Here is a 23,171-nt window from a genome sequence, read left to right on the forward strand (position 1 = left end):
CTTCAGGAGACTTGGATTGCAGCAACACAGACCCCAGCCCTACATGGATACTGAGTACATTATAAGAATTGTGCTGCCTATGACAGGGTGTCGGGCACAGTTTGCACGCATGTTTTAAACACTGTGTATTGCGAACTTGAACCTCTTAATACACCTTTGCAGGATATGGCTGTTCAGGTAAGAGGATTTCAGGATATTATCATCTTCAATGTTTACCTCTCTCCCAATGGCAAACTGTTTCAGAACATACTGTTTGCATTGGTTTTTCAGCTCCCAGCACCTTTTCTGAACTTGGGTGATATCAATGCCCATGACCCTTTGTGGTGAGAACATAGTCACTGACCACAGTAAAGATCTTAAAATTTACTGCCACAACTTATCTTTATCTCTTGGACACTTGTACCCCCACACAGCTCAATGTGGCACATGGGACATTCTCAGCTACTGTCCTTTCCATTTGCAGCCCTTGTCTTCACCCATCTATACACTGGGGGTCTGTGATGACCTGTGTGGTAGTGACCAGTTCCTGATCTTCCTGTTGCTGCCTCAGTGTCACTAACCTGGGTGCCTGCCCCGGTGGGCTCTCAACAGTGCTGACTGGCATGCTTTCACCTCTGCTGTCGACCTTGGCTCCCTGTCGTATTGAGATATCAATGAGGCAGTCTACAATACAACTACAGCCATTCTTTTGGCTGCTGATTTAGTGATCTCCTGTCCTCAGGCCTGTCCCAACAGAAGGCAGTACCTAGGTAGTCCTCGGAAATCATAGAGGCCATTTGAGGTCGTAGCTGGGCTCTCTGATGCCATAAGCGGCACCCATTTATGGAGCATTTATTGCCTTTAAGAACCTATGGTTTAGGTGTAGAATCTTTGATTAGTAATTGAAACATCCTCAATCCTGGGTTCGAAACCTGCCACCATTTAAATTTTGATTAATAATCAGCACTGCATGATCCTTCTTTGGCGAATACTTCTGTCATAAGAAGTCACCGTCATCCTGCAGACGGCTTTGTCAGAGAGTGTGGAGGAGCAGATAGAGGTTTGGGGCACTCTCTTGTCCTTGGGATGGGAAGCTGCCCCTACAGGTGGAGGAATCAGCTATGATCAATGGCATGAGGATACAGAAGGCAATGGAAACCACTGCATTAAAAACTGCATTGGCAAAAGATGCCAGAATAGACCCCATTCAGATATCTGGAAGGGGGTTGCTGAAGGGGAGTTGATCATGAGAAAAAGTCTGAATAACCAACGAAAGGATAACGTTCTACAAGTAAGGATGTGGAATGTCAGAAGCTTGAACGTAGTAGGGAAGTTAGAAAATCTGGAAAGAGAAATGCAAAGGCTCAGTCTAGTTGTAGTAGGAGTCAATGAAGTGAAATGGAAAGAAGACATGGATTTCTGGTCAGATGAGTATAGGGTACTATCAAGAGCAGCAGAAAATGGTACAACAGGAGTACGATTCTTTACGAAAAGGAAGGTAGAGCACAGACTGTGTTGCTGTGAATGGTTCAGTGATAGGATTGTTCTTATCAGAATAGACAGAAAACCAACACTGACGATGATAGTTCAGGTATACATGCCAACATTGCAAAATGAAGTGAAGAGATAGAGAAAGCACATGAGGATACTACCAGGGTAATGTTGTTGTTGTTGTTGTTGTCTTCAGTCCTGAGACTGGTTTGATGCAGCTCTCCATACTACTCTATCCTGTGGAAGCTTCTTCATCTCCCAGTACTTAGTGCAACCTACATCCTTCTGAATCTGCTTAGTGTATTCATCTCTTGGTCTCCCTCTATGATTTTTACCCTCCATGCTGCCCTCCAATGCTAAATTTGTGATCCCTTGATGCCTCAGAACATGTCCTACCAACCGGTCCCTTCTTCTTGTCAAGTTGTGCCACAAACTCTCTTCTCCCCAATTCTATTCAATACCTCCTCATTAATTATATGATCTACCTATCTAATCTTCAGCATTCTTCTGTAGCACCACATTTCAAAAGCTTCTATTCTCTTCTTGTCCAAACTATTTATCGTCCATGTTTCACTTCCATACATGGCTACACTCCATACAAATACTTTCAGAAATGACTTCCTGACACTTAAATCTATACTATATGTTAACAAATTTCTCTTCTTCAGAAATGCTTTCCTCGCCAGTCTACATTTTATATCCTCTCTACTTCGACCATCATCAGTTATTTTGCTCCCCAAATAGCAGAACTCCTTTACTACTTTAAGTGTCTCATTTCATAATATATTTCCCTCAGCATCACCCGACTTAATTCAACTACATTCCATTATCCTCGTTTTGCTTTTGTTGATGTTCATCTTATATCCTCCTTTCAAGACACTGTCCATTCCGTTCAACTGCTCTTCCAAGTCGTTTGCTGTCTCTGACAGAATTACAATGTCATCGGCAAACTTCAACGTTTTTATCTCTTCTCCATGGATTTTAATACCTACTCCGAATTTTTCTTTTGTTTCCTTTACTGCTTGCTCAATATACAGATTGAATAACATCAGGGACAGGCTACAACCCTGTCTCACTCCCTTCCCAACCGCTGCTTCCCTTTCATGCCCCTAGACACTTATAACTGCCATCTGGTTTCTGTACAAATTGTAAATGGCCTTTTGCTCCCTGCATTTTACCCCTGCCACCTTTAGAATTTGAAAGAGAGTATTCCAGTCAACATTGTCAAAAGCTTTCTCTAAGTCTACATATGCTAGAAATGTAGGTTTGCCTTTCCTTAATCTTTCTTCTGAGATAAGTCGTAGGGTCAGTATTGCCTCACATGTTCCAACATTTATGCGGAATCCAAACTGATCTTCGCTGAGGTCAGCTTCTACCAGTTTTTCGATTCGTCTGTAAAGAATTTGTGTTAGTATTTTGCAGCTGTGACTTATTAAACTGATAGTTCGATAATTTTCACATCTGTCAACACCTGCTTTCTTTGGGATTAGAGTTTTTATATTCTTCTTGAAGTCTGAGGGTATTTCGCCTGTCTCATACATCTTTCTCACCAGATGGTAGAGTTTTGTCAGGACTGGCTCTCCCAAGGCTGTCAGTAGTTCCAATGGAATGTTGTCTACTCCTGGGGCCTTGTTTCGACTCAGGTCTTTCAGTGCTCTGTCAAACTCTTCACGCAGTATCGTATCTCCCATTTCATCTTCATCTACATCCTCTTCCATTTCCATAATATTGTCCTCAAGTACATCGCCCTTTCTGCTTTCCCTTCTTTGCTTAGAACTGGGTTTCCATCTGAGCTCTTGATACTCATACAAGTGGCTCTCTTTTCTCCAAAGGTCTCTTTAATTTATATTTTCTCCTTTCATCAATTAAATTCAATATTTCTTCTGTTACCCAAGGATTTCTACTAGCCCTTTCTTTTTACCTACTTGATCCTCTACTGCCTTTACTACTTCATCCCTCAGAGCTACCCATTCTTCTTCTAATGTATTTCTTTCCCCCATTACTGTCAATTGTTCCCTTATGCTCTCCCTGAAACTCTGTACATCCTCCTTAAATTCCCACCTTTTTGCAGTTTCTTCAGTTTTAATCTACAGTTCATAACCAATAGATTGTGGTCAGAGTCCACACCTGCCCCTGGAAATGTCCTACAATTTAAAACCTGGTTCCTAAATCTCTGTCTTACCATTATATAATCTATCTGATACCTTCTAGTATCTCCAGAATTCTTCCATGTATACAACCTTCTTTTATGATTCTTGCACCAAGTGTTAGCTATGATTAAGTTATGCTCTGTGCAAAATTCTACCAGATGGCTTCCTCTTTCATTTCTCTCCCCCAATCCATATTCACCCACTATGTTTCCTTCTCTCCCTTTCCCTACTCTCGAATTCCAGTCACCCATGACTATTAAATTTTCATCTCCCTTGACTACCTGAATAATTTCTTTTATCTCATCATACATTTCATCAATTTCTTCATCATCTGCAGAGCTAGTTGGCATATAAACTTGTACTACTGTAGTAGGCATGGGCTTCGTGTCTATCTTGGCCACAATAATGCGTTCACTATGCTGTTGGTAGTAGCTTACCTGCACTCCTATTTTTTTATTCATTATTAAACCTACTCCTGCATTACCCCTATTTGATTTTGTACCAGGGTAATACAGTACATAAAGCGAGATGAATATCTAATAGTCATGCAGGACTGGAATGCAGTTATAGGGGAAGAAGTAGAAGAAGAGGGTACAGGAGAATGTGGGCAGGGACAGGGAATGAGAGAGCAGAAAGACTAATTGAGTTCTGTAATAAATTTCAGCTAGTAATAGCAAATACTCTGTCACAAGAGGAGGAGGTATACTTAGATGTATGGGAAGATTTGTGCTACATTACATCATGGTCAGACGGAGATTCCGAAATCAGATACTGGATTATAAGGCGTACCCAGGAGCAGATATAGACTGAGATCACAATGTAGTAATGATGAAGAGTAGCTTGAAGTTTAAGAGATTATTCAGGAAGAATCAATACACAAAGTGGAATATGGAAGTACAAAGGAATGACAAGATACACTTGAAGTTCTCTAAGGCTACAGGTGCAGCAACAAGGAATAGCTCAGTAGGCATTACCACTGAAGAGGAATGGACTTATCTAAGAAGGGCAGTAACAGAAGTTGGAAAGCAAAACATAGGTACAAAGAAGGTAACAGAAGAAATAAAGAAGTACAAAAATGTTCAGGGAAATTCAGGAGTGCAGAAATACAAGTCGCTGAAGAATGAAATAATTACTAAGTGCAGGGAAGCTAAGATGAAATGGTTGCATGCAAAATGTGAAGAAATTGAAAAAGAAATGATTGTAAGGACTGACTCAGTACGTATGAAAGTCAAAACAGCTTTCAGTGAAATTAAAAGCAAGGTTGGTAACATTAAGGGTGCAATGGGAATACCACTGTTAAATGCAGGGAGAGAGCGGATAGGTGGGAAGAGTACACTTAAGGTCTCTATGAGGGGGGAGATTTGTCTGATGTGACAGAAGAAGAAACAGGAGTCAGTTTAGAAGAGACTTGGGATCCAATATCAGAATCAGAATTTAAGAGAGCTTTGGAAGACTTAAGACCAAACAAGGCAGGAGGGGTAGATAACATTCCATCAGAATTTCTAAAATCATTGGGGTTCATGGCAACAAAACGATTATTCACATGGTTTGTAGATGCATGTGTCTAGCAATAGACCATCTGACTTTTGGATAATATCTTCCACACAATTTCCAAGACTGCAAGAGGTGACAAGTGTGAGAATTATCACACAATCAGCTTAACAGCACATGCACCCAAATTGCTGACAAGAATAATGTACGGAAGAATCGAAAAGAAAATTGGGGATGTGTTACATGACGATCAGTTTGGCTTTAGGAAAGGTAAAGGCACAGAGGGAATTCTGACTCTGCAGTTGATAATGGAAGCAAGACTGAAGAAGCATCAAGACAACCTAGAAAAAGCATTCGACAATGGAAAATAGTGCAAGAAGTTTGGAATGCTGAGAAAAATAGGGATAAGCTGTAGGGAGAGATGGATAATGTACAATATGTGCAAGAGCCAACAGGGAATAATAAGAGTCAGTGACCAAGAACCAAATGTTCAGGTTAGAAAGGGTGTAAGACAGGGACGTAGTCTTTCGGCTCTTCTGTTCAATCTCTACATTGAAGAAACACTGATGGAAGTAAAAGAAAAGTTCGAGAGTGGAATTAAAATTCAAGGTGAAAGGATATCAATGATACAATTCGCTGATGACATTGCAATCCTGAGTGAAAGTGAAGAAGAATTACATAATCTTCTGAATGAAATGAATGGTCTAATCAATACAGAATATGGACTGAGACTAAATCAAAGATAGATGAAAGTAATGAGAAGAAGCAGAAATGAGAAGAACCAGAAACTTAACATCAGGATTGATGGTCAGGAAGTAGATGAATTTAAGGAATGGAGTATGGAGGACATAAGAAGCAGACCAGCCCTGACAAAAAGGGTATTCCTGGCCAAGAGAAATCTATTAGTGTCAAACATAGGCCTTAAGTTCAGGAAGAAATTTCTTAGAATGTACGTTTGGAACACAGCATTGTGTGGTAGTGAAACATGAACTGTGAGAAAATGAGAACGGAAGAGAATCGAAGCATTTGAGATGTGGTGCTACAGATGAATGTTGAAAATTAGGTGGAGTGATAAGGTAAGGAATGAAGAGGTTTTTGTGCGGAATTGGAGAGGAAAGAAATATGTGGGAAACGCCAGAAAGGGGCAGAGATAGGATGATAGGACATGTGTTAAGACATCAGGAAATGATTTCCATATTACTAGAGGGAGGTGTAAAGGGCAAAAACTGGAGAGGAAGACAGAAATTGGAATATAAACAGCAAGTAATTGCAGATGTAGGGTGCAAGTGTTACTCTGTGATATAGAGGATGGCACAGGAGAGGAATTCATGGCGGGCCGTATCAAGCCAGTCAAACTGATTAAAAAACAAAAAAAAAGAGGGAGCAGCTCCAAGTCCAAGTCCACCACCAAAGAAAAGATGGAAGTGAAAATGCTGGGAACGGTACATTTCAACCATTGGACCACGTACTTCTGCTTCTCAGGTTTGTGGTAAGGTCAGACATCTCTGTTGATAACAGACACCTGCAGGTGTACCCGGTATTACCTTGAATGGTGCTTTCTACACTGACTCTGACACCATGGCCAAACATTGTGCTCTGAACTATGCTCAAGCTTCAGAGTCTGAAAATTATCAACCTGTCTTTTATGTCTTAAAGCTGCAGCTGGAGAAAAAGCAATTATCTTTCACTACATGCCACCAGGACCCCATTCAATGTGGGGAATTCATCAGCATCTTCATCCACTGCCCTGATACAGCTCCAGGACCAGAGTGCATCCACAACCAAGTGATGAAGCACGTATTGGTGGATTATCAGCGTCATATCCTTGCCATCTTTAACTGCATCTCAAGTGAGGGTGAGTTCCCATCACAATGGCAAGAAAGGATCATTGTCCCAGTATTGAACTGGGTAAGCACCCTATAGAGATGGACAGTTATCATGCAATAAATTTCACTGATCTTCTCTGTAAGTTGCTTGAATGCATGGTGAGCCAGCAGCTGTGTTGGCTCCTTGAGTTCTCGGGGTCTTCTGGCTCTGTCCCAGGGTGGTTTTCGCCAAGGTCATTCCACCACTGATAATCTGGTTTACCTGGAGCCTGCCATCTGAACAGCTTTTGCCCAATGTCAGCACCTTATAGCTGTCTTCTTCGACCTGCAAAAGGCTTATGACACCACATGATGACACCACATCCTTGCTACCTCACATGGGTGGGCTGTCTGGTATCCACTCCTGATTCTCATCCAGAACTTCCTGTTGCACCGTATGTTCCGGGCTTGAGTTGGTGCTTCCCCCATATCCAAGAGAATGGGGTCCTGTGGGCTCTGTAGTGAGTGTCCTTCTCTTTCTAGTAGACATCAATGGTGTAGCAGCAGCAGTGAGGTCCTCAATATCACCTTCCTTGTATGCTGATGACTTTTGCTTCTATTATTGCTCCTGTTGTGTGGGTAACGTCAACTGCAAGACACCATATGAAAGGTGCAGGCACGTGCCATCACCTGTGGCTTTTGATTTTCCGCTGTCAAGACTCACATCGTGCACTTCTGTTGATATTGTGCCATTCACCCACAAACAGATTTTTACCCCGATGACCAACTATTCTGTGTGTTCTAAACTTATCAATTTTCAGGACAGATCTTTGATTCTCAGTTGACATTGATTCCCCAGCTTCGCCAGCTTAAACGAAAGTGCTGGTTACACCATAATAAACTTTGCTGCCTGGGTGACACCAACTGAGGTGCAGATCACTGTACCATTTTGCAGCTCTACGAAGCTCTGATCGGCTGATCCCAGTGGAGGTTCGAGTCCTCCCTCGGGCATGGGTGTGTGTGTTTGTCCTTAGGATAATTTAGGTTAAGTAGTGTGTAAGCTTATGGACTGATGACCTTAGCAGTTAAGTCCCATAAGATTTCACACACATTTGAACATTTGAAAGCTCTGATACAATCCTGCCTCAATTATCTGGCATACGATTCGGTATCACCTTCAGCATTGTGGATAGTGGATCCAACACATCACTGAGGGTTTCAACTTGTGACAGGAGCCTTTTGGATTAACTCTGTGAACAGCTTACTCGTGAATGCTGGGGTCCCTCCATTGCAGATCAGGTGCCAACAACAGCTTGTCAATTATGCTACTCACATTCGCAGCACTGATCAGGGATAATGATTGCAATATACGTCCAGTCTATACTCAATGAACTTTAGTTGATTCCTCTTCCACCTCTCCTATATCAATTTCTGTACACTTCTGTGATGTGTTCCTCAGACGCAGCTTCATCTTGACCTATCACAAGGTCTGAAAGACTGTTCATCCTGAGGCCGCTGCTGCTAATTTTTCTCCATTCTTGGCACATCTCAGGGTTCAGAAGTCATCTACACTGATGGCTTGATGGTTGCTGCTCATGTAGGCTTTGCTTATACTCATGTGGGACGTACTGAACTGCTCTCATTCTCAGATGGCTGTAGTGTTTTCACTGCGGAGTTTGTAGCCATCTCTCATACTCTTGAGCATATCTGTTCCTTTCCCATCTGCAGTGATTCCTTGACCAGTTTGTAAGCTCTAGACCAGTGCTACCCTCACCATCTCTTCGTCACTGCTATCTAGGATTCACTGTATGCACTTGAACAGTGTGGACACTCACAGACCTTTGTCTGGACCCCAGGCCACACTGGGGAATGAACTCACTGATAGCCTGGGCAAACAGGCTACCAGTAAACCAACTCTTGTGATTGGTATTCTGGGAACAGACCTCTGGTCAGTATTACACCTTCAAGTTGTGGAATACAGAATGTCTGACTCTGACTTCACCAAAGAAACGACGGGTGTTATAGGAGAATACGAATCTGTAGACGTACTCCATGCAGGCCTCTCTCAAGGACCCTGCTGTCCTTTGCTGGCTCTGCATAAACTATACTTGGCTGACTCATGGTCATCTCTTCTGTAGCAAGGACCCACCTCACTGTAGTTATAGTACCCATTTGATGGTAGTCCACATTTTGCTGGATTGTCCAAACCGAGCTACCCTGTCGCGGGCTCTTAAACTCCCTGACTCACTACGCCAGGTGTTAGGGGACAATGCCCCAGTGGCTGACTTAGTTTTACATTTTATTTGTGAAGCGAGCTTTTGCCACCCTATGGAAGAGAGGGCCACTGAACCTTGTCGGTGCACTGAGGCACTGGCAGAACAATGTGTTGCCTCCTCCACCCAGATTGGGCTGCAGCTGTCCAGTCTTGGTGGTACAGCCCAGTTCTCACCCTACCTGCTCTTTTACTCTTCTTCTCGCCCCTTTTGAAAGGTCTGTTAGACTTGTTAATCTTTTGTCTCTCTATGCTTCTCTTGCCCTGTGCATATTGCCAGTCTTTCCAAGGCCATCTCAGAGCAGAGAATCTCTGGTGAGTGGTGGGGCTTAGGTATGTATGTTCCTTCATTGCCCTCTTCTTTCAGGTGCCTCCAGCTACTCCCTAGATGGGTGACCTTACTTGTCTTTCTTCCTGTGTGTCCCTTTTTTCGATTTGTCCCTTACCTCAGTTTTGCTGACGTTGGTAGACCTTGGGATTTTCTTCCTCTGGGTTTTGCATGGTAGGCTATCTCTGATCTGCAGTCATACAGACCTGTCTGCTTGAGGAAAAAGGAGCTGATGACCTAGTAATTTGATCCACTTAACCATCCAACCAACCAACCAACCAACGACCCACCCCAACCCTGCTACCCCTCTCCCTTCTCAGCCCGACCTCCTCCTTACCCCTACCACGCAGATTGCTTTTCCCACCATACACAATCTATACTTTTCATAATACTGTCAAATATAAAATCAAGTCATATGCAGTGCAACTGCACTGCCATTTAAGAGTGAAGTGTTTGCCATTTTCCCCTCTCCCCCCTCCTCCTGCGCAGACATTGTGCCGTGGCATTGGAGAAGGTGTGCAGTAGTCAGGCTGAGCACTGTGTTCCTCATGCCAGGACATGGCTCAGGATCCAGATTCTTGTTGCCCCAACTTAATAGTTTTTGTTGGTTGTAAAAATCAAGTTCAACTGGACTGTGAATTCCCCGGTCACACCACAAGACACAAAAATAATTTACACAAAGACTTGGCCTTGCTGCCTAAGGTCCAGAATGGAGTTGTGTGCTCTGGTGAAATGATATTCAACAAGCTCCCATTGAATGTAAGGAAACTGGTAATCCCTGCCAACTGAAGAGGAAATATAAATTATTGCTGTTTAGCCACCCTTTTTACAAATTATTTGAGTATTCAGTTCTGTTAACTTTTTGCCAAATAGTAATGTAGAGCAATTAGGAGTCAGTATTTACAGATGCAAGCAAATATTTTCTTTGAAAGATACTATTCTACCAAGTGGATTGTTAAGCCACTAATAGCAGAGATACAATATACATACAATAGTTGTACAGCAAAACTGAGAAGGCAGCAACATGTTTCAAAGTAGCAGCTTTGTTCCTAATTTACTTGGTTAAATTTAGATGACATAAGTGTGAATAGGATTAAGCATAATAGTCACAGTGGATTCTTAATACAGTGGACAGATTAAGTCTCAATGATTTCCGTGTCTTTTGTTAATGTATACATTGACTCATTCCACATCCCTGATGGTTTGCCTTTGTGATGGAATCTACAGAACATGGTGGATGGGTGGATGCTTGTGTGCTTGCATAGGATACCTGTACTTCACAAAATATTATTAGCCAAGGAACACAGTTGTCTCATCCCACCCCATCCAAAAAGAGAAGTAAGTCATCCCCACAGAATTATTTCAATTTTCTTTTTGAAATTTTCTTAAGTTTTGAATGAAATTTGGAAAGGTTCATCTTAATGTTGACTCTGGAGATATTACAAATTGTTTATCTGTACTCACCTCATTTCTGAGATGCATTTTTGCATTAACAAGTCATGATACTCTTGCCTGCTTCAACAACAACATGTACATTGCCTGATGTGTTTCAGGTCACTCAGACCTGATATTGTACATAATGACTGCAATCAATGGGTGTAGTTCTGAGGGACTGAATTTTTTTATGTGGCTCATAATTTTTGTTAAAGAAACATTACTTTAAATAGTATTCTTATTATTTATTTAAATAATTGTATGTACTACATAATACAAAAATTAATTATATCTGACTATTCACTGTACCAATCTGCTACACAAATTCCAGTAACAATACAGAACAGTACATGAATGTGTTTAAGTTCCAGTATCAAATGGTTTATAATATCACTTTGGGAAATCATTTAACATAAGTTCCACATAAGAATTTGATAAATTGACTTGAGAAAAGGATAGGGCAGAACAAAACTTTATTTTTTTTACTTGTGATGTATTCTACTTCACAACCAAGTTTTATTCCCAAGTTTGATGCCTGTTGCATATGGCATGCTCTTTCTAAAAAATTATATTTGAATTCATTACTTCCTGTACATGTTACAAAAGGACTAGGATAAAGATGAAACAGTGAGCCTTCCAAGGAGGAGTACAGAGAGAAAATTTGTTTGAGAAAATGTAAATATAGACTTAATCACTTCTGTTTAAACATATATTTTGAAGATAGTTTCAGCTATCACCACACTCTTCACATGTTTCTACACCATGTCATAACATGCAAATTTCCAGGTGAAGGACAACTTCCAGTAACAAGCCAGTGTATAATGTGAACTTCTTGTTACCAAAAAACAGATCAATGTGAATAGTTTGTCATAACACCACAATGTTTCAGAATTTGTAGCTCCGTGTATAAATTCTCACATACTTCATTCTAAATAACTGAATAGTTGAGGCACCAAGTGGTTGATAGGGACATAAACAAGACTGGAAACAACACCCAGTATTTGAAAATCATCCTCAAGTACAAAACACACATACATGTACATATATGAATTGCTAAATATTATAAATTAAACTCCCATGCCACATTTTTCTGTCTGTGTGAAGCCTCATCTCAAGATCTTAGAGATTTTGATACAGTTTTTTTCACTAATAGGTAAACTGATTCACAAGGAAGATTCGTGTATACAATTTAAGTTGTCCAGCTGTAGATACTTACAGGTATATCCATTCAAAGCTGAGGCAGATCACTAGTTTCAATAGATACAAACTTTTATGGCTATATTGACCTTGTCAGCTATATTGTGCTGGCATTGCAGCTCAACTGGGCTCAGATTTATGTGTCTATGTATGTCTATTTGTACTACTTAACTATGAAAGAGGAGATTATCTCAAACCTTGGTGACAGTACAGTCTTTTTCACATGCCTGCCAACCACTCAACGCCTCAAATATGTGGTGGGTTGTTGCCTTTACTCCTTCCATTATTTATATTCCACCAAGGACTTTCATATACCACACTTTGTTGTAAGGAACTTGATGATGATGATGATGATAGTGATGATGTCATATGGTACAACTAATGAACTACTGACCCTGTGACTTCATGTCTGAACATATGAAAATATTTACAATGCCATACATCATTTCAGTGAAATATTTTTGTGGACCTCTTGTCTAAGCAGAAAGTTTCGGTTACTACTCTTCTGCAATAAAATATTCCTGTAAGCAACAGCAATTTTTGTTTTCCTCCTGTTGTGGAGATGCAGCAATTGCAAATTCTGAAACTGCACACATAAAGTGAACCATTTAATTTATTGTTTGTTTCTATGGGGGCAAAAAAAGTGCCATTGCCAGCCACTCAACTTTTGAGGGCACAAAACACGAATACAGTTGCCCCTGACAAGTGCCACACTGATACTGGTGTACCAATTCCTTCAGAACTGGCACACTTGTGAAAGACATCAGCATTACTGTGTTCTCCTCAGTTGTGGCACTACTCTTCACAGCCTACTGGTATCGTGAGGGGCGGATGGCCTGGCAACACCATTGCCACTCGAGGCACTGCTCCCATTTGCCATCTTCTCCATTGTGAACCCGGCATTCTCGTGGCCCATATCTGCTGGCTCCTTCTCAGGTGGTGGGCCTCCCATCAGGAACATTGTGAAGAAGAACATCAATGAACCTGAGAACATATTGATGTTATGTAACAGAATATATCAGTATTTATTTTGTGATTCAGATTTACTGACTAGAAGATTCAAAGTCACCTTTTTGGAGAAACTGAAAAAGTGCGTGACACACTGTTAACAATGGTGATAAAAGTGCCACAGTGAATCTAATGGGATACCTGGTAAGCTATGTGAAATATTATTTTGCCTTGTTTCACATAAATTACCTTTCATATGACCTAGGTTTTCAGACATAAGACTATTTTCCAACAAATATCCAAATCAGTTGTTTCCTCGGATATAAACTCACACAAAAAAAAAAAAATTCTGTGAAACATGACAAAAAGGTTATTTTATACAATATATATAGTTTCACCATGAACTTACTGTTGAATCAATTAAACTGAAATGACTGATCTCTTTAAAAATGATAAAAGCCTATGTACTCTCTCTCTCTCTTTCTCTCCATATTATACAAAGTCACACTGCAGCCATACTCCTATTTATATCACTTCACTCTTTGGTAATTTGCTTATAAACTAACAACAGTTGTTCCTAATTTGAGTATGTTTCTCTTGTTGTTGTATATTCTCAGTCTGAAGACTGGTCTGATGCAGCTCTTCACACTAGTCTATCCCGTGCAAGCCTCTTCATCTCTGCATAACTACTGCAACCTACACCCATTTCCCATTTGAAAATGCTTTCTGTATTGACCCCTTGCTTTCTCTCTATAATTCCTCCCCGCACCCCCCCCCCCTCCCAAGGCCACCCCCCTCCCCCCCCCCCCCCCCCCCACACACACACACTTGTGCCCTAAATTTCTTTTTTTGTCATAGTTCTACTCCGTACCTGTACCTCCTCATTTTCCTGTAGCACATTTCAAAACCTGTTCTCTTATTGTCTGAAATGACTGTCATTCATGTTTCACTTCTGTACAATGCTACACTGCATGCAGGTACCTTCAGAAGAGACTTGCTAACACTTAAATTTGTATCTGGCGTAAACAAATTTCTTGTCTTCAAAAATGCTTTTGTTGCAATTGCCATTCTGCATTTTATGTCCCCTCTACTTTGGCCATTATCAGTTGTTTTACTGCCAAATAACAAAACCTACTGACTACTTTTACTGTCTCATTCCCTAACCCAATTCTGTCAACATCACTTGATTTGATCAGACTACATTCCATTATCCCTGTTTTACTTTTCTTGATAATCATCTTATAATCTCTCTTTAGGATACTATCTGTTCTTTAGGATACTGTTCTGTTCAAGTGATCCAAGTCTGCCTTCTCTGACAGAATTACATTGTCATTTGTAAACAAAGCTTAATTTTTCTCTCTGAACTTTAATTCCCTTCACAAATTTCTCTTCAGTTTCCTTTACTGCTTGCTCAATGTGCAAACTGAATAGCACGACATAGAGGCTACAATCCTGTCTCACTCCCTTCTCAACTAGAGCTTCCCTCTCACATCCCTCTACTCTTATAACTGCAGTCTGGTTTCTGTACAACTTGTAAATTAACTTTCACTCCTTGTATTCTACGCATGCTATCTTCACAATTTCAAAGAGTGTTTGTCAGCCAACAATGTCCAAAGCTTTCCCTAAATTTACAAATGCTCTTACAGTGGTCTAAAGCAATGAAATAATGTGTTTACAAGTCCACAAATCAAAATGAGAAATAATATTTTTTTGCTTGAATGAAGTATATACTCACTTAAAAGGTATGCTCCAGCATAGAAAATGTACAGAGACTCTCTGAAACCAATGGCTTTGGTAACTGGTTCCACGAGTATTGGGAGATTTCCTCCAATATTGTTCATGACAAAGAGAAATACTCCCACTGTTGTAGACCGCACAGACAATGGAACTATCTCTACCAGTATGGCAAATACAATTCCGAACCACATCTCAGCTGTGAACAGAAAGAATTGTGTTATTTCAGTGCAGACAAATACACTATGTATAATACACTTCTTCCATTACATTAACATGAAATCTCTCATGAACCATGAAAAATTATTATTATCAGTTACAAGTGATACCCTCTGCCATGTTTTTGCTTCACTCTGCACTGTTTTCAACAAGTGTTGCTCATGTCAGCTCGCTTACTGTGTAGGTAGCAGGCACCTCCCCTTTTGCACTAATGTGTTATCCACCTGTATGTTTTCCCAATGTTCCTGCCATCTCCCCATACCCCATAGTTTTCCATTATTTCATGTTCACAGTTATCACCATTACACATTTCCATCAGGTTGTAAAATGAGTGTCTTTGTCTATGAAAGTTTTGTGTTTGTAATTAACTTGACTATTTTGGGTAAGAGCTCTGAACCAACCTCATATTAGAAACTGCACATTGTGAATGCGTAAGAAATAAACAGATACAAATGAGAAATATTTTAGATAATATACTTTTCTCTATTCTAAAGGTAGTTAAAACTGGTGATTTTGGTCTAACTTACCAAAGAAATATGAAAGTCCAAGAGTTATAAGTGCCCACGTTGGGGTAAAGTAAACACTGCCATATGCACCTGGTGTTGAAATGAGCTGCAACCAATATCACGCTTATTAAGTTTTGCATCTATGACAGTTAGGTTGTAAGCTGTAAAGGTGTAAAAATGAAGAAAATCATTTGTTACTAGAAAATAATAATTGTTTTCATTTTGTTTTCATTAAAATTCTGATTATAAAAATAATGTTTAGTTATGTTCTTGTTCAAAAGCAATGCATTTATTAACTGTCAGCTTTAACATACATAATTTAAGCCATTCATGTCTGTAACACATTGTAGTGTCAGTACCCAATCTTTTAGCAAAAGTAATAAGAATTGGTGAGAAAGTCATGTGAAGTATCACATTTGCAACTCCAGGCTGGTAACCACAGTCACTGCACTCAGCAGGAAACTGCACTGGCCAGCGGTAATAACCGTAGCACATATGTTGATGTCACTGGACTGCGGAAAGTCCCTTGTTACGAGTGAAGTGACTAGGTGCCGAGTTTTAGTGAAACAAATGTGCCTCAAAGCAATATAAATGTCAGAATTTTGTAGCAGAGACACTTCCTTCACTGAGGTTCAGCAGCACCACCATGATTCCAAGGCCACACCGGAAAGTGAGACAACTGAGTGTCATCGGCAACAGCCTCGGGTTTGAGGCCAGGCTGCACCTGTCGCCACCTGCTCTGAGTCCACTGCAAGGTCTGGTTCCACTGCACTGCCGACTTTCCGTCAGTGCCCGCTGCTGCCAGTACTGAGTTCACTACAGCCCTACGGGACTCAGTGCATTGGGGCGAACCGCCATCTGACTCCTGCCAGAGGGCAGCGGATCGAATACCATGCGCAGCAGTCTCCACATGCCGCTGCAGTGGATACCTGTGGGGGCCAAGGGGCTGCTCTGGACACCATCAGTAATGGAGAAGTAGTGCACCATTGACGTCACCCGACTGAGTCCAACTGTACTTTTAATTATGAATGTGTTTTAATGTAACCACACCTCAGAATGAATGCTTACATTTGGTATATTATTTGTATCTCCAAACCTTGGATTGAGGAGGAGATTTAGTACTACACAGAGAATTAAAAACAAATGTGAGGAATTTATCAAACCAAGCACTCAAATAAGGAATATGACATTGACATAGCTGTTTCTTCAATCAGATTTGTGTTGGATGGATTTGGGCCCATCTGAGTTTTCAAACAGCCGTGTGAGGAGGAAAGCCACCACATGCAATAGAAATACATACTTCCTATTCACCAGTAACCCTTTCAGTTTGAAGTGCCCAGACAGTAATACAAGGTATCTGCAACAGTTTTCTTTGCCTGCTATGGGTAGTGTAACAGCAGTACTCCCACAGAGATAATTGTAGTTAGACAACTTCTATTCCTCTGATTGAGATATCTCACACAAAACATTATCGACTAATTGCTGTAAACACACTGACGACTTGTTGCTGCTATAATTTTTTTCCTCAGTGCTTGGTTCTTTGCGTGAATGCATGTATAAGCTCCTAGTCAATATTTAAATGGTTCTTGTTGACATTCACTATCTGCTAACATTTCAGATCCAATGTACCAGTATCCTGAATGTTTTACACAAGGTATTTACCTGGCTGATAGACAGAACAGCAACACGGGACCTGATGCCCATTTTGGCTACAAATTTGTCAGAAACAACGCCTCCAACAACAACACCAATACTGCCTATGACAATGGTGACCGCAAACAGCCACCACCCAAGGTCATAATCCGGAAAATATGTCTCATAGTACAGGTCACAGTTGTAAGCAAAGCACATGCCACCTGAAACAAGAAATTTCATTTAATTACATCATGTGAAACAAGTTCTCTCTCTCTCTCTCTCTCTCTCTCTCTCTCTCTCTCTCTCTCTCTCTCTCTCCCTCTCTCCCTCTCTCCCTCCCTCCCTCCCTCCCTGCCCCCCCTCTCTCTCTCTCTCCATAACATCAAACATGACACTGAAAACCCTGAGGTATTCAAAAGCAAATTAACAGGATACCTAATTATCCACTCCTTCTACAACTGAAGAGAATTTTCATACTAAGGGATTTCTGTGTAATTATAATGTCTAAATTATATAAATTTTTACTTCATCAGTATATAGGCAACTGATAGTGGGCAGTGTAAAGTTACATAAATAATTTGTTTTAAGTATTAGATAATTTCTAGCTGTTTTTCTTCTAACGCAAATAAAACCATATATGGAATAAATTAGACGCAAGTCCCTTACTTCTCAGTGTGAATACATTAGCAGTAATGGTAATTTTTCAGTGTACAGGGCAATTCAAAATGAATATATTGATTACAGGTAACTATAACTGTTTAATGCATAGTGATACACTGATAACAGAGAATGTAAAAGGAAGTAGAAAATTTTCACTCTTGTGCAAGTTTGGCAAACTGGAATCCAGCGCACATACAGTAAGGCACAAGTGAAAAATTCTACAAGTGCTAGAATGTAAAAATTGTCGTTCTGTCATGAAAGTGCTGAGAAGATTTTTTTCAGTAATGGAGTCAAGCACCTTCAAATACCAGCATCACTTGCAGATGGCATCGGCAATTTAAAGAAATAGAATGTTTGTGCAAATGGAAGAAGTACCAGTCAGTCACAGGTATCAGCATAAAACATCGAAAGAATTTGCCTTTTGCGTCAACATAGTCTAAAGAAATTGGCATATGAGGCCAGTAAAGACCTTCAGTTGCCACAAACAATGGTTTGGTGTGTTCACAAAATGAAGCCAAAAATGAAACTGTACATAATTAAAATTTTGCAGGAATTTAAACGGGAAGACTACAAGGTGTGGCTATAAAATAACAGGACTGATTCTGTCATGCATGCACCAAAGGTGAATGACCCACAGCTGTGAAGCATGAAGTGTGTAGCCTTCTCAGTTGAATGTGGCATCTCTGATGTCTGTAGACACATCAGTTTGTGTGAGAGCTGTTTTTTGTTTTGTTTGGAAAATGATAAGTGCAATAAAAGAGAACAAACTGTCATGAAGTTTCACATTAAACTTGGAAAATCTGATAATGAAACCCATTTTTTACTAAAAGAAGTGTATGGTGAAGACTGTTTACCACCTACATAGGTTTTTGAGTGGTTCAAGTGTTCCAAGATGCTGAGAAGGTGATGAAGATGACTCATGCCTGGGATGCCCTTCAACATAAAAAAATGGATGAAAATATTGAAAAAGTAGGTAATCTGATTCAATTTGACCATTAACTGAGTATTCAATCAATTGCTGAAACTGTCAGAATTGACAAAGAATGCATAAGCATATTTTACATAAAAAATTGAAAATGAGAAAAGTGCGTGCAAAACTGGTGCCAAAAAGTCTCATGATCAAACAAAAAGAAGCTCACAAAAATGTCTGTACTGACTCTTTGAACGCTACTGAAAATAAATCCAATTTATTGGAAAGAGTGACAACACAAGACAAATCTTTCTTTTTTTCCTTCTTTATTTTTCTTTCTCCCACTTATGATCCAGAAACTAAGTGCCATTTCATGCATTGGTAGGGCTAAACTTCACCAGAACAAGAAAAGCTTGTATGAGCAAATCAAGATTCAAAGCAATAATGATTTTTTTTTATATTCATAGAATTGTGTATCTCCTCTGCATTCCTGAAGCTCATACTACTAATCAACATTACCATCTTGAAGTTCTTGCACAACTCCATTGAGAAAACATGAAAAAAAACAAAATTGTAAAATAACAAGTGACAGATTCTGCATGAAAACAACACACTGGCTGATGCCACATTGTCTGTGAATAGATTTTTAGCAACGTACAACATACCAATGTTAGACCACCTGCCTTATTTGCTTGACCTAGCAGCTAGTGACTATTATCTATTGTGCAAGATCAAATCTTCATTAACCCTTCAGTGGGGGCACTTGCAGCAAATAGCTGCAAGATTTAGTTTTCTGTTAGTATCACAGATAGTGTTATAGTTGCATCCACGTCCAAATACGTATTTGTTGTTCTCAATGGATGTCACCTCTTACTACATTTGCACTATTCATGCTTTCAGCAGTTTGGTCATTATTGTTGTTTGAAATGTGAGTGTTGCATTCACGGTGTGTTTGCTGCTACGCGCCTTGTGATGTAAGTATTTTCTATACTTGTGTTTTTCTTTTGTCTCAAGGCAATCTTTCTTTTATATTAGTATATAATGAATATTCAAATCAAATCAAAGTTCCCATATGCAATTTTCATTACTTTTTACAGTCTTGGATATTGATTTGCTACAATATATTACTCTTACAAAAACATGTGTTTCATTAGGTCTCATAAAATTGTAGAAATGGAGAAAAAGAAGGTATTTGACAGGCACCATCTAACTGTACATCCTGAAGACTATGAGAAAGTACTGCAAAAATTGTTAGAATAAGTAGTACAAGAATTGCCAGATTCATGTGAATCTGAGTCAGAAGAGGAAGTTATCGAAGAAGAAAACCACAGCAGTGACTCCGAACAAGCAACATAGGAAACAGATGACCACCTGGTTGAAGAGGGGAGACAACAAACAGAGGATTATCAATTTTATGTAGGAAAAGACAAAGAAACTATTTGGATAAGTGAACCACTTCCTTCTGCTAAAACCAAGGCTAAGAACATCCTAAAAGTTTTGCCAGGTCCAAAAGCAAGTGCTGAAATCATGGAAAAAGAAATTTATGCATTTTACCTATTTATTACTGATGGGATGATTATTTTTCCTTAGGTTAAAAATGTAAAACTAATTGCAGTGCAAAAGCTGCAATGAGCCCACTTATGGAAGTATGAAAGGTGCGCCCACCAAAGGGTTAAAAGGAAAAAGATTTCAGTCCGCTGAAGCAGTGGAAGAAAAAGTCGCATGCATCACCAAGCAGCTCACAGAGGAAGACTTCTGGCACTGTTTCCATCAATAGAAAATTTGCATCTAGCATTGTAGGGATAGAGGAACAGTATACTGAAGGTGACAATAACTAAATATGTATGTTCTTGAAATAAAATGTTTTACACCAATAGTCTTGTTGTTTTATGGCCACACTTCATATATCAAACATATGTATTATGCTTTGAGAACTCTGGAAGCCACAAAGAAAAAAAGAATTGCTGCCTATCTCATTTTTAGTGATGATGTAACTGTCCACATAAATGAAATAGCTAAGAATTGGATTCATCTTATTTTCAGTATATGTGCTTTTTTAAAATTTCTGTCTTAGATGTGGCCAACATGTTGAAAAATTTTGAACATGCACACTGATCTCCTTCCTGAACTTTTAACTGGGACACTAGAGACGTTTTGAAAATTGTTCCTGCACCTGCACTCAACAAATTGTACTGCTTAGTGTATCTGAAATTTACCATACACCACAGACAACAGATCATGTAAAAAATACTGATCTGAATATACTCCATGACATTTGTCAATTAATAAGGTACTACAATCTCATGTCTCATTTATAATGCATAAATAGATCAAATGCTTCTTTTCAGCTGTAAATTATGCCACAAGGAAAAAAGGGAGTATATCTTTGTAACATGACTCTCAATATATCCAAATCAAAACAGAAAAAGAAGCTGTGATATACAAAGCCAGCTGAATGTAATACTAACATTATGACAATCTTTCAATTCATATCTATTTAAACAAGAAGATAAGCGGGTCATCAAAAAGTTTCTGTTCATAGATTGTACAGTGTGGATTCAGAACGTCAGTCAGGTAAAACTGCCATGAGCATTGAGGCAATAACCCCACCTGATGCACTAGGTTGAAAATACCACTCTTATGACCTGTCATGTATAGAAATCTGTAACTGTGTACTGCACGTCCACAACTGATAGCAATCATCGACCCTTTGGGGCCCTTTTTATGGGACTGAAGGTGTGATAATCACATGGGGAGGGATCAGGATTATAAGGTGGCAGCTCAAGTGTTAACCACTTGAGTTGGTGTAGCTTCTGTTTTATGACATTTGTGGTATGGGGACAGGCGTTATTATGAAGCAGTAGCATTCCACAATAATGGTTTTTGAAAGACACACTCGCAGGCACTAACTCCATAGGGCCTGAGGGGGGCGGAGACCACTTAAAAATTTGTTTTGGGCGGGCAGAACCCCCACCCCCCCTCCCCTCCCAATAATTAAAGAAAATTATTATTATATTATGCTTTGTAAAATCACAAAATAATGTTGGACTTTTTTATTTTCCTTGTTTGATGATAGCTACCTTTTAAAATAAATTCAGTAATGAGTTAAAGCAAATAATTATTACAGCAGTAAGTAGGTTAACTGAAAACAAGTGGTGTGAATCATGACAGTGTTACGGTGCTGTGGGCACACTTAGAATTTGTCCCGGTGCTCAAACCTTTGGGTAAAGTCTGGCACCGGCAGGCCAGTGCTGTGCCCGTGGCAACATCAAAAGGACTGGAGCAGAAGTGCCTGGAACCTGCTGCCTCATGTCGCCTTGACACTTTGAGACAGTATGATGCCGCGGCTATATAAAGCCCACCCTGCTGTCGCAGTCATTCAGTGTGGATAGTTTCATTCAGTGCATGCTGCAGACCTGTTTAGTCTTTCGACTTTAGTGTCCAGTGGAGTATTTTATATGACTATATTTTATTCATTTACTTTAGTCTTTTAGTGTATTGTGAATTAAGTTTGCAATGGATAAATTTGTTACCAAAAAGGCGCACTTGGTAGTTGATACTGCAAGTCAACCTCCAACAATTATTGTGTTGTCAATCGCTTCGTCGTCTTCAGGCGAGAACCATTCACAACTGAAACCTGGACAATCCAGTAAGGGAAGATCATTTCAGAAGTCTTGGTTGATCAAATATACATGGCTAGAATATGAAGCCTCTACCAAAAAAGTTTTTTGCAAAATCTGCAAAGAGGCAGATGGTAAAAATCTATTACAGTTTTCTTCAAAAAAAGAAGATGCATTTACTTTTGTTGGGTTTTGTAACTAGAAAAAGGCTTTGGAAAAATTCTGTCTTCATGAAAATACGTTTACAGATAAAAGAAGGTGTTCTTAAACTAAATTCTATTACTAACCGAAGTGTGGCCTCCCAATTGATTGAACAGTTAGATAGTGATATGAAGAAAGGCCGGTCAGCTCTTGAGACAATTTTTACTACCATGCAATTTCTATTCTGACAATGACTAGCAATTAGAGGGTGTGAAGATGTAAACTCAATTTTTTTTTCAATTGTTGGAACTCTGAAAGAATGACATACCTGAGTTTAAAGATTAGTTCTACTAGGAAAGTCTGTGTTGAGAAAGGTATTGGCTTCAGTCAAGAAGACTGAACATTTTTCTATTATGGCTGATGAAACAAGTGATTCTTCAATTCACAAACAAGTCTCATTTCGTATTTGTACTGTCGATGATTGCTTAATCATCAAAAAAGACTTTATTGGCGTATACGAGACCCCCAAGACTGAATCACAAACTCTGTTTAGTATTTTAAAAGACGTTTTTGCTCATCTTGATTTGTCAATGGATAACTTAAGAGGACAGTGCTATGATGGTGCCTCGAATATGAGAGGTAAGTTCAAAG

At 39.7% G+C, this 23,171-nt stretch overlaps 1 protein-coding gene across 2 annotated transcripts in view; it reads right to left on the reverse strand.

The window, feature by feature from the left end:
• Positions 1-11,174: 11,174 nt before the first annotated feature.
• LOC124711210 (D-xylose transporter) overlaps positions 11,175-23,171 on the reverse strand; it is a 356,560-nt gene continuing 344,563 nt past the window's right edge. For both annotated transcript variants that reach the window (XM_047241156.1, XM_047241155.1), the window contains exons 7-10: positions 17,217-17,410; positions 15,576-15,660; positions 14,831-15,028; positions 11,175-13,131 (exon numbers count right to left, since the gene is read on the reverse strand). In XM_047241156.1, the coding sequence (XP_047097112.1) occupies positions 12,950-13,131; positions 14,831-15,028; positions 15,576-15,660; positions 17,217-17,410 (659 nt within the window). In that variant the 3' untranslated portion in view covers positions 11,175-12,949. The remainder of the gene's footprint in view (positions 13,132-14,830; positions 15,029-15,575; positions 15,661-17,216; positions 17,411-23,171) is intronic.

The sequence above is a fragment of the Schistocerca piceifrons genome, chromosome 8 (genome assembly GCF_021461385.2).
Source record: "Schistocerca piceifrons isolate TAMUIC-IGC-003096 chromosome 8, iqSchPice1.1, whole genome shotgun sequence".
NCBI lineage: Eukaryota > Metazoa > Arthropoda > Insecta > Orthoptera > Acrididae > Schistocerca > Schistocerca piceifrons.